Genomic DNA, 16,549 nt, shown 5'->3' on the forward strand with positions numbered 1-16,549 from the left:
CTTCTTGTTGCTTATCGAGGAGGAAGTAGCTGAATCGTGTCAGCAATGTTGTTCAGAGCTATAATGGCAATGTGTGAGCAGCCTATGTGTGTTCTCTAATTAAATCACCATCCTTATGGAGGTATCAGTCCTAGAACTGGAAATCAGCCAATTACTGGGACTCGGACGTCTGGGCACAAGGCCCAAAACAAAGAGCACTGGCTATTAATAGCTAAGTGCACTGTCTGGTTAGCTGCTGACAGGCTGGCAAGACAAGGAGTTACCCACTATTTTTTGCCGTGGGGATTAAGGCGAGCTTATCAGGACAGAACTACAAAAGGTGTGTGTGTGTGGATGTAAAGGAGGATATAAATTAGAGCAGGCCATGTAACAGTGGGAGAAAACTAGTTTAGTGATAGTGTGCGAGAGAGGAAAGAAGAGTATGTTTGTGTTGAGTAAGAATACAAAACAATGACTTGCAGCCTATTTTTTTATAAACGTTCTTATTTATAGTACTGGTTGTGCAGCCTCCAATGCTCTATGATTGTAAATCATTAAATCCATTGTTGATACATTGTGTGTTTTCGCCACAAGTCTCAAACAAGATGATAATGTAATAAAATGAATTATTTCTGACCGCCAATTCCACTATTTTGTTTTCTAACTTAATAGTATCAGTTTTTTTTGTTAGTATTTTTAGGTGACTACTTAATTTAGAACTTTAAACTTTTAAAGAACACTTGCGACACAATGACAGCATATTACATTTCTGTACATTTCCCAAGATTCAGTTAAGACGTTTTACAGCAAGTGAAACAGGACCAAACTGACTCAGCAATTTCAGTCACACAACCATTTTTCTTACGTTTATTTTGATTATCTTACATTAGCTACCATGGGCTACTGGTCATACCAACATACTGTAAGGCTGTATTAAAGAAACTTAAGTTTTAATTTGTAAGAGAAACAGCCTTAATCATAACTAAAATTGCCCCAAGTGATGCAAACATAATTGCTGCTGGCTCCACACTGTTTAATTAAGTAATTGCAGTTTATATAGTAAATCATATTAGGTTTGCAGACAAGAAACTCCAAATTCAGCTAAAAACACCCCTTCCCTGTTTAGCTACTGCTCTCTTTAAAAGCAGTTCATTGAGCAATAGGTTGTTTGCACAGTCCCACATTTTATAGGGGTACATCTGGGATTTAGCATTGCTTAAGTTTCACAACCTATACAAAAACAAAACAGACTCCTGCTTTAACCATGACATTGCATCAAAGTTATTTGTGCTTTAAAGTTTTTTACATTTTTTGGTTGCTTCATTTGTTAAATCTACTAAAATTGTTTTACCAGATTACGTTTTACTACCTTTTAATGTTGAGATTAATAATACAAAATATAAATAAACAAATAAATCATGATTTTATTATTGAATAAGCTACCCAGCAGAAGTCCTTAACCACTACTGACATCATCATTATTAGTGATGCTTACATATTAAAACGTCCGTAATTATAATAAAATGATACATTTATATTCTAAAATGGGCCATTCTTCATTTACAACTTTAACTGAAGTACTTTTTATTCATCCAGTGCTTGTTACTTGTATTGCTACACAGTCCTTAGGCTTTTTTTATTTAAGTAAAAGATCTGGATACTTCATCCTATGACATTTACCACTCTACCAAAATGTGAAATGCTTGCACAGGCCTGGCTTTGTAACGTAAAGTGTTTCTGGCCCAATCTTGATGTTGGTTAAATGTTGCCTTTGGCCAAATTCCAGCTGGTATTATTTTTTGCTGAAAATGAGTTATTGTGCTGTTTTCCACTGGCTGGGGCTTTGGTTATGCAATCTGCAGATGTTTGGCTGTGCTGTGCTCTTTTTTGTTCAAGCAAGCCCTCAGAGGACTTGAGCTCAGTGCAAAACAACAGCATCAGTGTATAAAAGGAAATACAGCCGTGTATTACCGAGTAGTTTTACCATACTTCTCTTAACTTGCTTGGAGTGTGAATGATGTACTGAGTTTAATACAACAAGTTAGAAAGCTATCAAAAACTGGACTTTGTTTTTTAAAAGACAATGTTTTAAGAAAAAAAGGGAAATAAAGATTGCTTCATGATGGGAGCTATTCGCTTCAGCACACTGAGCTCTCTTGGACTCGTACAAGTACACAAAAGTGTCTGTGCAAATACATTTTGATCTAAGTTATCCCTTCATCATCGACTGGTGTTTGAAGCTCCAGACTTGTCTCTCTTTTACATTGATTATTTACTCTTTAAAATGGATTTGAGCCCTCTGTTCACCATTTATACAAACACAGAGTCATTAAATATCCCTTTGATAGCATAATCAAGTAAAGAGCTGATGTAATCATAAGGATGCTGCCGGGAAAAATGCACTGAAGAAAAAACATGCATTAAGTGCAATCCAGTTGTTTTCACAGAAAGGTCGATTAAGCCCATGCATGCAAACAGTTACAATTGAATGCTGTTTGTATTCATCAGAATGAATAAAAGTGTGTGTCTCTACAGCATTGTATGTCTTTTTCCAGATTATTCTCTTGGATTTGCTAGCAGCTGCTTTCATAAGACCAAGAAAAAAGCCTCATGAAAATGTTTTGGGGTGGAGTACAGAGAGGGTGGCGGGCCAAATGTGCAGAACAAACAAATCAATTGGACTGGGCCTGAAGTTGTGTAAATGTTTATCCAATGGAAGGCAAGCTAGCTGTGGGGAGTGCGGGGGAAGTCATTATGCAACACTAACCAACTATATATAAGGCCTTGACAGAAAACCTGAAGATTTCTGTCAGCTCTCCACTTCGATTAACAGGTAGGCTCTAACAATGGACTTCTTTTTTATGTTTGAACATTTTAACCGGAAATTGAAAGACAATGGTTGAAGCTTTTGCGAAATTGTTCTCACTTTTTTAAAACAACTTTGATATCTTTTTGAAGGGTTTTTTTTGTTTAAAAATGTACAAATAGTTTGCAGCACATAGATAGACAATGGAATGTATTACCCTCTACTTTACTGGAGGACTTGGCAATGTGGCTCACTCTTCTGTCTCTGCTATGCCTTTTCTCTCAAACTCTCCCCCCCTACCTATTTCCTTCTTCCTTGGTTTCTGCCTTTGTTCCTTCTTCTGAGACAGAATGTTGCACTACGCTGTGGCCCTCTGCCTCCTGGCTGTGTCCTGGGCACAGGACTGCCAGGTCTCCAGCGTCCAGGTCATGCAGAACTTCGACAAGACAAGGGTGAGTTAAAAGTCTAAAATGTTTAATGATCATTTACGTTGTCGTATTGTTCAAAGCTTTTTTTCATAAGACATGCACAGGAATGTTATTGTGTGTGAGGACAGTGTAATACTAATGACACTGTATATGGTAATTTGCCTACTTTAATGAAAAACATAGAGTGAAGCCGACTAACACTTGGATTTCTTACTCTTAGTATACAGGGGTATGGTACGCGGTTGCAAAGAAGGACCCAGAGGGTTTGTTCTTAATTGACAACATCGTGGCCGAATTTACTATAGCAGAGGATGGCTCAATGACCGCCACTGCTAAGGGCAGAGTGATCATCCTGAAGTGAGTTCTGTTCTTTTCTATAAAAGGCTTAACAAGCTCCATTTTGTCTCACATATTTCGTAAAACATATTCTTCTCTTTTTGACATCTAGCAACTGGGAAATGTGTGCTGACATGTTGGCCACCTTTGAGGTAACCCCTGACCCCGCTAAGTTCAGGATGAAGTACTGGGGAGCCGCCTCATACCTGCAGACTGGAAGTAAGTTGGGGGAAGTTCAAAGGACCTTATTAGCAGAGCCTTTTTTTGTTGCCAGTTAGAGTCACTGGTTTAGAAAACTGATGATTTAATGGAATCATCAACTGCAAAACTCGATATTCTGTGACCCTTGAGAATCAATCAAAAACAAGTGCTTACTGGAAAGAGGTCCAAATGTCATTAGGTGTACCATTCCATGAAGGCAAATTAATGGAATGCTATCTTTTATATCTCAAACTGACCCCAGTGCTGACTCAAAGTGTTACTAAGTAAATTTTGAGTTTCTGTATCAACTGTAGTATTCCCTATATCATCTATACTGTATCTATATAATTGCATCATCTGTTGACTTGATAATGCTGTCATGGGACGCTTATCTCCCAGCACTGTGTTTGTATAAAATGACAGAGTGCTTGATTTCACTTGAAAGAGAAAAAGATCAATGTGAAAGAGAGATAATCAAAAAGCACAAAGTCTGAAGTTTCAAACACACATCAATGACGATTGTGCAATGTGTGAGTTAGCTAGAGATGTTTGTGTACTTCTGTTCGTGTTTTATAGGTCAACATGAAAGGATCATCTTTATTCTCCTCAAATCTGCTGATTATTTTTTAGATTAATCAATTTGTCTATTAAAGCCAGAAAATAGTGCAAAAGGTCGAAGCTGGTTTTGCAAAGTCCAAACTGGTATTTTAAAATTATTTTCAGTTTAACATCAATATAAAGCAGAGAAATCTCCATACTACAGAGAATGAAAACAGCATGTTCTGCCATTGTTGTGTCTCTATTAAAAATTGATAATCAATCAATTTATTTTGGCCTTACCATGCAAGACATCTCATCCCTTTCTCCTTTCTCCTCACTCAGACGATGACCACTGGGTCATTGACACCGACTACGACAACTACGCGATCCACTACTCGTGCAGACTGGTGGATTCTGACGGCACCTGCCTGGACGCTTACTCCTTCATTTTCTCTCGCCATCCCACCGGTCTGAGGCCGGAGGACCAGCGCAATGTGGTCCAGAAGAAGACCGACCTCTGCCTGCTGGGCAAATACAGACGCGTTTCACACACTGGTGAGTTCACCTAGATGCTCACTTTTTTAAATAAAATGCACATATTCAGAAACCTCTTTATCAGTACTTTCAGCAATACCATTACAGCTGTTAAGATTTATCATATTTTTAAGACATTCAAATGCTGTGTTTTGTATTTTTAGATCCTTTTTTGGTTTATTTCAAAGTTTTTTGTAAGCAAAATGTTTTTTTCTTCCCACTGCAGGCTTCTGTGATAGCAGCTGATCTGTTTACATACGACGATGTGACCCCCCCCCCTCCCCCCAACCCCCTCTGATGTCTTGGACTGACTCCCACCAAAATGGTCCCTCCTCTGCTGTCTTTGTTTTTCCTAACAGAGAAAGCAGCCCATTATTCGTTTAAAATGGCAAACTATAAATACACTCACATGACCTAATTGTGAACAGAAGGGAAGGATTACTGTGGATGCTGGTTTGTTGTCACTTTATCAAAATGTCCCTATTAGTACAGAAGATTATGGGCCTTTTAACATTTTACTCCTATCATCAACATCTGAAACAGCCTTCTTAAATGGAATTTTCTTACTGTGAGTAAACGGAACATATCAGATCACTAAAAATCTACTTTTGGAGCTCTTCAGGCCATTGTGAGGAATAAGTAGGTTCTAAAGTGAAGCTGAATTATCTGCATTATTGCAAATACGCAGCTATTAGCACCATGTCTAACACAAAACCAGGTTCACAAGTCACTGGCTTGCGTTTACACTGAAGTACGTGCAGTATCTTGTAGCACAAAATCAGATATTGTTAATAAACCTAAATACCTACACATTTAGTCATCTGCTCTAAAGGTCTATTAGTTTGGTTGTAACTTGATTGTATAATGTATACCTCTTGATCCAGTTTTGGGAAATAAAACTTTCAATATGTGTCGGTTCACTCAATATTTGATTGCCTTAAACAATTTTTCTGTATTATAGGATTGCAAATGATGAACTGATGTTTTGCTATGGATTCAATAAAAAATACATCAAAATTCAAGTAAATGCTTCATTTTGTGAGGAGAGTTCAAATATTAAATAAAGCAACAGGGTGAAATTTGCTTTCACAAACAGCTTCCTATAATATAAACACCTAACTCAACACGTTTTTATTGGACTATTCAAATAGTTTACATAATAAGTATATATCACATTATGTCTATCTCTGTGATATAGGTTTGTTGAGTTGCCTAAAACTGTCTGACTTCTGCCTCTAAGTTTTTACATATCCAAAAAGATATGTCAACATCTGCTGGACAGACATTCATAGTTCTCTGAATATTTGAACAACAAAAGGCAATGCCTCGATGACCATTGAATAGAAAGTCTGTACAGGCATGCTTGCCTCAGGATGAATAATCAAACATTACATTTGCCATGATTTTGTTAAAATCAGATTTTCTTCTCCAATATATGACGTTGTGTTTATGCCTTAAGCAGCTAATGTTAGCATTCAAACTCAATGATGAACATGGTGAACCTGCTCGTGAGCAGTTTTGCTCAAAGTCCTGCTTCTTTCACAGCTGATCTTTTACCATCGTCGTATGTCTTTGCTAACAACAAGGCATTCAAGATATTCAAACATGTTTTCTCCATTAAAAACGTGTTAGTTTGCAGAATACGATGACCAATAACTATAAACTAAACATCATAATGGGTTTCTTTAGCTTGATGGTAATTGGAACACACTTATACCTAATCCTTTCAGTACAGCACGTTTCAGTTGAGTGGACAACAAAAGACGAGACTCACCAACTCATCAACCTGTCGCAGCCTTGACTTGAAAAGTATCTACTTTTAACTTGCACCAAAAACATACAAAGCAAGGAAAGGTTTACTAACTTATAATAAACGTTTGGGTACATTGTCACACTGATTTCCCATCAGTTTGAAAATGTACTTCTTGTTTTAGACAATTTAGAAATTGAGCAATAGTTCACTATTTACAACAACATTAGTGCCAAAAAAACTCAACCAAAAGTACACAAAGGAATGTTGTGTTGAGTGGAGATTTAAATCTTTATTGCACACTTTAATACAGTACAGTGCACAGCAAAACAACTTTGGAGCACATGATACAAATAAAATAGAGGACTTTTAAAAATAACAAATGCAAAAGTCATGCCATGCAAAAACAAAACAGTGATCTAAAAGAAGACAGCATAGAAGCGTCTGTCTGTTTTAAGTCCATTGAGTCACATTGCCAAGATGGCAGGAATAAAATCAACTTAACCCCTTCCCTCAACCAGGAGGACATTTACTAATCCCCTGCCTTAAATAGTTGAGTACAAGGAATTATCTCATGCAATCTCATTCCAGCCTACAGAGCTGCGGGCTTGAAAAGTGAAGGTGGAAGTTGAAATGAGCTTCACTTTAACGAGGAGGAATAGGAGGACAACCTGGCACCATGTGACCATTTAAACTCCTGTACAGTATATTTATGCTCCGCTCAGCTGAGGCAAATCCCACTACATGTTGGAGGAATGTCTCAGTCATGTTTATCAGCGAAGAGAAACACTGCTATACTTTAATGTATCCTTTTTATGTCATCTCAATACTGGCAATGAACAATGATAATGGCTGCTTCTGGGTAATTTCTCTTTCTTCCAAACAATGCACAAATACCTTTAATATACTGAGAAAAAACACAAAAACACCAAATGTATTGATTACTGAAACTAGGAGTGTATCAGCGGTATGTTTACAGCTGGTTTGAAAGATACTGCTATAGTCAGGTTTGTAAACGTTCATCAAATACAATAAAGGTAAATTCATGATTAAAGAACGCAATCGCGGAAAATTGTACAGAAATACATTATCATAAGCATTTATTCACTTAAAAGACAGTAGCTCACTTTAAAAATAACCCAAGAATAAATAATTACATCAAACGCACACAAAAATACAATTCTATAAGATCTTGCCGTGAAGGAAAATACTGTACTCACGAAACGAAGCAGGAAGACCCCAGAAGTAAACATATGGAAGGAATATCAAATCGATCTTTGGCCTGACGGTCTTCAAACGGCAAAAAACACTGGAATACATTTCTTTAAATTATCATGATCACTTATAAATAGTTTTACGGTGGTTATGTAATCTGCATTATAAGAATGTCCCTTAATTCCCATTAATGTTTAAAAACTGTTGAAAATGTACTTGTATATTCATAATAACCCCGTTGTACTAGCTGTTTGGACCTTAACCCACTTATATAAAATCACCATTTGAATATCACTTGGAGTCAACATGCTTATTCAAGCCATCCAATTGACCAATCCATGCTGCATCGTTCTCACAACAGCGGCATTATTTCAATCTAATCATCTTGCATGAGAGAATTTAGCTATTTAATCTGCTTTTAGAAGTTCACACAAACAATGGATTGGCAACCATGTAAACAACCTACATATATTTTTCGTTTTTGCTAGGAGTAATGTGTTTAGAGCTTCAGTGGTGTATGTTTTGTGACCCATTATAAAAAGGAGGCAATGCCCCCCACTGACTCAGACTGCATATCAACACTACCAGGTTAACCAAATGGTGATTTTTGTTTCCTTTTCTGTCTGACAACATTAAAGAAGCCTAAAGAAATAAAATAATTGCTTGTGTTGTGAGGGTAGCTTTGCTGTCTTGCTGCCCCTCTCTTGGGAAGGAACCAATCACCTAGGCTATGTATTAATTCAGGCAAGGCAGTAGTCTATGTGCGCCAGGAGCTCCCTGTGGCGGCTGGTGGGATAGGAGGCCCGGCACTTGGGGCACTCCAGGAAACTCTCATCCAGGAGGTTGGGGACTTTGGACGGAGACGTAGGTCCGGCAGAGTCGTGGATGGTCAGGTGATCAAACTCAAAATTATTGTAGGAGCTGGGCTCAGAGAAACGGGAGCTTGGCGGTTTCTGAAACACAAAACATAATAATTCAGCATTTGGAACGTCAGCTAAAACGTGTATAATTCAACTTTCAGAAGTGCAGATCTGACCTTTAAAAGCTTTGTAATGTTTATGAACAAAAGCATATGTACAGCCAACATCTGTTCTTTATCTTTTAGGGATTTTTTAGATTTTTAACATGAACCTATAAAAGCCAAAACAATATACAAGGGGTCATGATGTCTAGTAGTAACACTTACAACAGTCTCCAGTTTAGTGATCTGATCGCGGGCCCTGCGGAGCTCCTTCAGCACCTTGTGTAACTGGTGCTGCATGCTCTGACGATCAACCTTCTCATTCTCAGAGTCCTTGGCAGAGAGCTGGATCTAAGGAGGGGTAGATTTCACTACTTTAACAGATGATAGTCACTCACACAACAGTTACTACTTTCATTACTAATGAACACTCCATTTGTGCAAATGGGAATTGCTGGTTTGATAGAGATTTGAGCTATTTTTCTTAAAAGCATCTACCTGTTGCTCCAACGCTGCGATTCTCCTCTGTTCTTCATTTTGGCTCAGTAGAGATTTCTGCAGCATATTCACCTGTGGAAGCCAAATAAACACTTGAGTAAAAACACAACATTGAAATCCCTTTCCATTCAAATTAACATTGGATTTTGAGGGTTACCTGCAGCAGAAGTTCAGCAGATCTCTTCCTCTCCTCCTCCAGTCTCGTGTCCATGCTCTCCAGTTCCATCCTCATCCTGTCTGAGCGCTCAGACAACACCTTTCTCTCCTCGCTCACTACATGTCTGTGTGCAGTGTTTATGTATCCCACATGAATATTAAGAATAATTTAAATAGCACTTCAAATGTGTGTTGCACTGTTGGAGGAGCCTGTGACCTAAGATTTTCATTGACATATCTACACTGTAGCTATGTACAAATAAAAAATAAAATCCTTGAAAAACAGTTCTAGTTTGAAACCCATATGCTGCCGTTATTGTCGGCACATTAAGAAAGTGTTATTCAGCTTCTCCACTCTGTATTTGTCAACCTATCATACAAGTCAGGAAAAACACTTCAATCTGTTTTTGGCTTGAGTTGTGGACCAACTGAGAATTTAAGAAAAGATACAAATTGAAGAAGAGGTATTTAAATACCCTGGATCTTTGGCCTTTTCTTATCATGAGCCGATGAAGTTTCTCTGCACCAGATGTCACGTTTGGAGATAAACTGTGGCTGATTAGGTTTCTACAAGAAAAGAAGACTTCTGACCTGCTGCTGTGCCGCTCCGCCTGCAGCTGCATCTTTACGTCCTGCGACTCTTTGCTCTTCTCTTCGTACCTCCTCAGAAACGACGATAGCTCGCTGCTCTTGTCCTCGTACCTCCTCTGCAGCGCCGCCATCTCCTCCTGCAGCCGGCTGACCTGCTCCTTCTGAGACCGCAGCTCCGCCTGAGCTTTCAACATCTGCAAATATACATTTTCCCCCCCCCAAAAAAACACATTTCAAAACTGTTTATACTTCTGTTGAGTTCTTAAATTCTAAAGATGCCTGAATCCAAGGACTGTAGAAATGGAATTGGGTTAGTGAAGTTGCATGCGGATGATGTACTAATCCAAACTTTTTAACAGAGGGAATGTGAATACATGTGTACAAAGGACACTGCGAGGTGTCTTCGTAATGTGAGCAGCAGAAGCCAGAAAAAGTGGTATATGAGAATTAGACAGAAAATGGAATCCTGTTAATAGGAATATAACAAAATAAGCAATACAGTGTATATGACATTTACCTGTTCCCTCTGCACACTGAGCTCCTCCTGGCCTCTGGCAGCCTGATCTTTTTGCCTCTCCAGGTTGTTCTGCACCCCCAAAAGCTGCTGCTCATAGTGCCGCTTCAGCTCAGCGTCCTTCTCTGGAACTGCTAAATTGGCAGGAGTAGAGATAAGAAGTGTGAGTAAACAACCCACTAATCTGAGAAGATGTTTGGTATTAAGCATCGTCTATGTGAAAGGTTTACAGAAGGTTTGAGGATTGAATTGGCTCATCAAAACAGCCATCAGTGCTGCTGTTGTTGCTAATATTTCTAATTCCAGTAATTACCAATCTAATCTTTTTTCATCTGGTTTCCCCGCCCGAAGTCTTTAATGTTGGCCTATAAAATAATATCTGAAACTGCATATCCCCATTTTCATTTCCCGCACCGTATGCATCAAAGCGCTTGTGTTTGTTTTCAAATCCCCCCTTTCTTCCTCACCATCTGATGAGGTCTCTTGTCTGATTGGCTGCTGCTTGGCCAGCTGCTGCTCCAACTCCAGCGTGCGGGCGAGGACCGACTGGACGTAGCCTTCTCTCTGCGCGTCGTACGCCAGCCACTGCTGGTTCTTCTCAAGAGCCTGGGGGGGAAATGCACAAACAAGACACTTTCTTACTATGTTCTGTATATTTAAAGATTTGACCGATCCAATTCAAAGCCACCACTGTAATAAATGTGTAAATGACAGTGAGAGTTGATTCTAATCAACACTGCTACGTGGCCTAAAATATTCTAAATGTTTATTTCAAGATTCAAAAAGGTTTTATTGTCATATGCACAAAGCTACAGTGTAGAAATGGCAATGAAAGCTCCTCCGACATATATAATAAAATACAAAATAAAAAGTAGTGGAAAAAGTCTATATACATGTAAGTAGAATATGATATGTACAAGAACAGAATATGAAAAAGATCTATCCAATAGCGTCTTCATGTATTGAAAGACATTACGATGGTTCCTAGACATTTGATGATGAATTTTAAAGCATTATTTCACTGTCCATGAACAGGGTGCAATGAAAAGACATGTTTCAAATATATTGCAGAATTATACAATATTTCAGATATAAAGCTTTGGTACAAAGGCAATTTTCAACATATTAAGAATGTGCGTACTAAAATAGAGGAAAAAAGTCACACACACAAACAAACTTAGTTAATCATCGAATGGACTTACGTCTCTCAGTTGATCTTGAACCAAAGCCAAGTCTGCAGGAGGCACCTGTCCATTCTGTAGAGAGAAAAACAATCAAATAAAACCCTATGCCTGAAAAACACAGTAGTGGCTTCAACAAAAGAAATGAATACAATGCACCGCTGTCTGGCACTTTTTCGTTTGTTATTCTGGTCGTGTTGCTGTTGTGGAGGTGGCTCTCAGAGGGATCTAAGTTTAAGTAAAATTACAGACAGCACTGATGGCCTCTGCGCCGATATACCACAACGTACTATGTACTTATGTGTATTGTGTGCAAACAAAATCAGACAGACAGTAAAAACGGTAGGTTTACCACAAGCTTAAAATCCCTCCTAGCTGGTTTGAATTATTCATTGTCTTTATTTTCAACAAAGCATTTAAGCAAGTGATCCATCTATGCAATCCCTGGCCTCATATCCCAAGGCACCAACGTTAAGCCAGTTCCTCGACATCCATCCCTAGAAAGCAGTCAGTCATTTCATAATTCTGTGACCTTTCCCTAAGTCTTTATGTCTGATCCCAGTCAACATTTAAGCTGGAGCAAGCCCTTTACAACAGGAGGCATCATCTCTATGAGCCCTCATACTTCCAGACAAGCATCGTGAGCTCGTCAACTTTTTCCAGATGGATTTCAAACTCATATCCCTCGTCTCATAGGCTAAGCATACAATTAGCTTATGTAAAACCTGAGAAGGGAGGAAGGAGGAAGGGTTGGGTCAGGGTCTGCCGGTCAGATTATGTCGAGTAATGCTGAAGAAGCTAAGCCGAGGGGTCAGAAAGTTCCTGGAGCATTATTAAGAAGACATGAAGATAAGGACACCCACTCGCACTGGGACCTGAAAGACACCCATATCTATAGGGACTGACAAGTAACAAGCATTCCCATCCATTTATATACATAACACGCTGCCTTTTAATACTTTTCAACCTTGAGACTAAAAGTACGGACCATGTGAGAACATTTAGATTCAAAGACGGTATTTTCCAGCACTGTTGTGACCTTTGGGTGGAAAAACAAAAGCAAGTAGGGAAAAGAACTGCATATTTTTTATTTCTTTCTTCACATCCTGCCACTCTTTTGGCTATAGACACGTTTTAAACAATACTGTAACAACAGGAACTATATTAGTTGGTTTTGATTGTTAATAAATATGAATGATGAATGGGCTTAGCAGTTGGCTTTTACCATGAAGGGTTTAATTGATTTCGTAGGATGTGGAGCAAAGGGTAATAATAAGAGCTCTTAATGCATTTTGAGGTTTAATTAAAATAGGGACATTATGCAGAAGCACCACTCTTTGAAAAAATGGGTAAAAAAAAAAATCATGATATTTTGCTTAATTTTGTTTAAATAAAGTCCAAGTTGTTTCGACTGTGATACTCAGCCACCCGACTTCCTGAATTATTGCGATTAAGCTTCCTTTTGCTGTAAAGAAGCAAAGTAGAACACAGAGGATGGCTCTGTGAGAGTGTAGTGAAGGCCCGCTGTGCTCAAAGCATCAAAGGGCTGAAGAGGAATCACAGCTGCTTTTTAAATGGAAGGAAATCCTATAATTGTGTGGGAGTGGCAACCACTGGTATATTAAATAATCCCTCTCTTTCACTACAATGTGTTATTGTACAGGTATGGATGGCTGACAAGGACAACCATGACTGACATGTGTATTTATATTAACAATATTTCCTTTTTGGTCTTCTATTATCAGAGCTTTATCTTTCATTACGGATATTCTCCGGAGAGGAGGTAAAGACAGCGGCTGAGGAAAACAATGAAAGGTCACACAGTGCCACCTAGTGGACGGGGATATAACTGCATTTGCATTTCAAAATAAACCACCCCTGCCCTGATGCAGTAGAGTCACTGAAGAATTATATAACAATAAAATACAATTACACAAATCTAAGGTGCACTAGCTACTGATCAAAATAAATGTCATGTGTATTCAGAATTCTGAACAGAGGCAAACAAATACCACAACGATTATGATCAACGTATATATTTATTTGTTCCTTTGAAAACCGATTTCTGTTCTGACACTTGCTCGAGCTAATGTTAATTAATCACTAAAATGTGACAAAAAGTAATGTGAAAACAATTTCTCTGCGGCATTTACGCTGTAGATAAGAAAGGGGGGGGGTGTTAAGATTATTTTGGAATCGGAGGCACAGAACAAATGTACGTTTTTCAATTCTTTTTTACTGTTTTTTAATAAATCCATAGAGTAATTTTCACTAACTTAAGTTACTGAATAAGGACTTTTTAATTAGCAACCCTAATAACCCCATTAACTCTATTCATGACCTGTACCAGTAAAAAGTAGCCAGACAGCTACATTTTAAATACAACTATGATTAGGAAGGTACACTACCCCAATAAGATAATTGCTTATGTGGAAAAGGAGGCAAACTTGAATGGCACTGACAACCTTCCGAACTAATGAGAACATCTAGACAGGTATAGGGTCAATTAGGTGGTCAACCTACCGTCGCCTGTGTTTCCAGGGACTGGCAGCGGGCAGAAACTGTGGTCAGCTGGTTTTTCAGGTTCCCCGTCTCCTGTGACAAACTGTGGAACATTGTGTCTCTCTGATCGGCCTCCTTCCTCTGCTGCTCCAGCTGGGCCTGCAGGGATGCCACGACCTGAAATACACAACAATTTGAATAAACAACACCTCGGCTAGTCTACACATCAACCTGTTATTTCTTTGTTTATGCAGGTAGATATTTCCATTTATCAAATCAATTATCTGCGTCACACAAATGGCATTACATGGCTGGCACTCTGCTGGTATTGGCCACTGAGCAGGTTTTAGCACTTTTGTTGAGAAAGAAGTTAATGTGATTTAATTGAATGAAACATTCAAAAATATGTGGTATAAACCAGCAGCTCATAATCCATTTCCCAGCATGCAATTTCCAAGTTTTAGCCAGAATCGCCTCGCAGGTAGCCTAAATTAATAAATGATTTCTTCAACAACAGAAAGAGATTTCACAATGATTAGCAACAACAACCTCAACTAAACAGCATCAATGTATCCAGCTGCGTCATGAACACAGAGGCATAACAGTAGGAGAAAGCTGGTTTATAAATATCAAGTGAACAGCATATGTTAGTATGCATATTTTGCTGGCTGTCTAAACGTCGCTTAGTTGAGTTGCTGTCAGATATGGGATTGAAGCTATTTCCCCCCCAACTGTGTTTTTTGGCAGCTCAGTGAGAGCATGATATTTTTTTTCCTGACAGTTTTCAGCTGCCAGCATTACATATGCCAGCAATACAATGCCGAATGTGCAGCACATCTTTACCACTTGGGGAGCAGTCTCAAAGACACAGCTCTAGGTATATCTCTTCAACATTGGCAGAATTACTCCAAATCAGTCTTTCTGTGAGTCCATGCTTTCAGATGTATAGATATACTGTACTGATACATTGGATTTGTGTAACCCTACATTTGTGCAGAAGATGAGTCATGTGTACATACTTCTCCTCCTTTAGCTGACAGCTGCCGTCTCATTGTGTCTAGATCCTGCTCTTTAACAAGCAACTGCTGATTGTTTCTCTCTCGCAGCGTCTCAAGGGACAGGATCCTCTGGAATGACATGAAGGAAATATGTAAACATTAAAATACAAAACAAGGGAAACAGATAAACAGACATGAAGATATTCCTGAAGTTAAATCCCTCAATACACCTTACAAATAAACATGTATTTACCTCCAGCAGCTTGCTTTTGTCTGAGTCAGGGGGTTTGATGTGTCGTTTGGCAAGTTCATCAATCTTTTTCCTGAGGTGAGCGTTCTCCTTCCTGACTTTCTCCAGCTCTGCCTCAGCCTTGGAAGCGGAGCTGCTGGATTTGAAGCCCAACCTGGTGACGATGGTCTCTTTGGCTCCTTTAGACATGGCTTCTTTGTTAGGTGGTAAGGAAGTTACCTGGACTTCTAGAAGGAAAAAATAAATGTTACAGACTGAAGTAAAATGCACCGGATGTGTATTATATTGCCTGAAATGATTTGGATAAAAAATAATACAACTGAATGGAAACACCCTTGTGAAATATCCCAACTTAACTGACAGATTGTATAATAAACGTCATGAATAATATTAAAGTATGCAGATCAGTAGTGTACATTGGGAGAACAATTTACATATTTGTCACTAAATCAAAGTTGGAGTCTTTCAAGTAAATAGACGTTGGTTTTTACATTCATTTACAAGCACATTTCACCAACATGTATCCCCTTTTGTGGACATTAATGTATATTTAAATTAAACATCAATAACACAGATTACTCGACAATGAAACTGACAGTTCCTGAACGTAACACACATCCTCGCACCTGTCTTTAGTTGAACGCTTTTAATAAACTATCGATACATCGTTTTAATTTCACGCTGTGTATTTTATAACAAACACATTAAAGCCAACATTACTGGCGGTGAGTAATACATGAGAAAATACACTTACATATGAAGCGAAGTGAAGATATCCAGTGAAACTAGTCAGTAACAACAAGACCGTTTTCTAACCAAACGTTTTCGTTTCCTGAAGTTTGAATTGCAGCGCGCTGACGTCATATCCGTGATGCGCAGTGGGGTGCGTTTGTTTACGTAAACCTGAGTGTCCCGAAATACGACTGGTGGGCGGAACAGTGTGAAAAACACAGTTATGAAGACTGCTATCATTCAATATTTTTCTCTTTACTTACATTATCTTTTTCAATCAAATTACGTGAGGAGTCAGCCTTTTATTTTCTTCTTGTCTTCAACGACTGACGTATCTGTTAAACCGGACTGCCCGTTGCACTTAATGAAGCGAACCC

General features: G+C 38.6%; 2 protein-coding genes across 3 annotated transcripts; one reads left to right on the forward strand and one right to left on the reverse strand.

Moving 5' to 3' along the window:
- Nucleotides 1-2,704: 2,704 nt before the first annotated feature.
- rbp4 (retinol binding protein 4, plasma) lies at nt 2,705-5,846 on the forward strand. The gene is made up of 6 exons (XM_010791589.1): nt 2,705-2,812; nt 3,135-3,237; nt 3,434-3,570; nt 3,662-3,768; nt 4,633-4,845; nt 5,051-5,846. Exons 2-6 carry the CDS (start codon nt 3,136-3,138, stop codon nt 5,068-5,070), a joined length of 579 nt encoding a protein of 192 aa, XP_010789891.1. The 5' UTR covers nt 2,705-2,812; nt 3,135; the 3' UTR covers nt 5,071-5,846.
- A 1,004-nt stretch (nt 5,847-6,850) lies between these two features.
- Nucleotides 6,851-16,273, reverse strand: cep55l (centrosomal protein 55 like). 2 transcript variants are annotated; one of them, XM_010791603.1, is made up of 12 exons: nt 16,195-16,273; nt 15,444-15,667; nt 15,212-15,319; nt 14,214-14,369; nt 11,712-11,765; nt 10,977-11,115; nt 10,513-10,640; nt 9,996-10,189; nt 9,406-9,529; nt 9,249-9,320; nt 8,976-9,101; nt 6,851-8,742 (listed from the first exon to the last, which is right to left on the reverse strand). In XM_010791603.1, the coding sequence occupies exons 2-12, from the start codon at nt 15,627-15,629 to the stop codon at nt 8,530-8,532; spliced, it is 1,500 nt and encodes a 499-aa protein (XP_010789905.1). In that variant the 5' UTR covers nt 15,630-15,667; nt 16,195-16,273; the 3' UTR covers nt 6,851-8,529. The 2 variants fall into 2 exon arrangements, with proteins under 2 accessions (XP_010789905.1, XP_010789899.1); XM_010791597.1 differs by having other exon boundaries at nt 10,513-10,643.
- Nucleotides 16,274-16,549: the final 276 nt, after the last annotated feature.

This window comes from Notothenia coriiceps, unplaced genomic scaffold (genome assembly GCF_000735185.1).
Source record: "Notothenia coriiceps isolate Sejong01 unplaced genomic scaffold, NC01 NC01_scaffold00001630, whole genome shotgun sequence".
Lineage (NCBI taxonomy): Eukaryota > Metazoa > Chordata > Actinopteri > Perciformes > Nototheniidae > Notothenia > Notothenia coriiceps.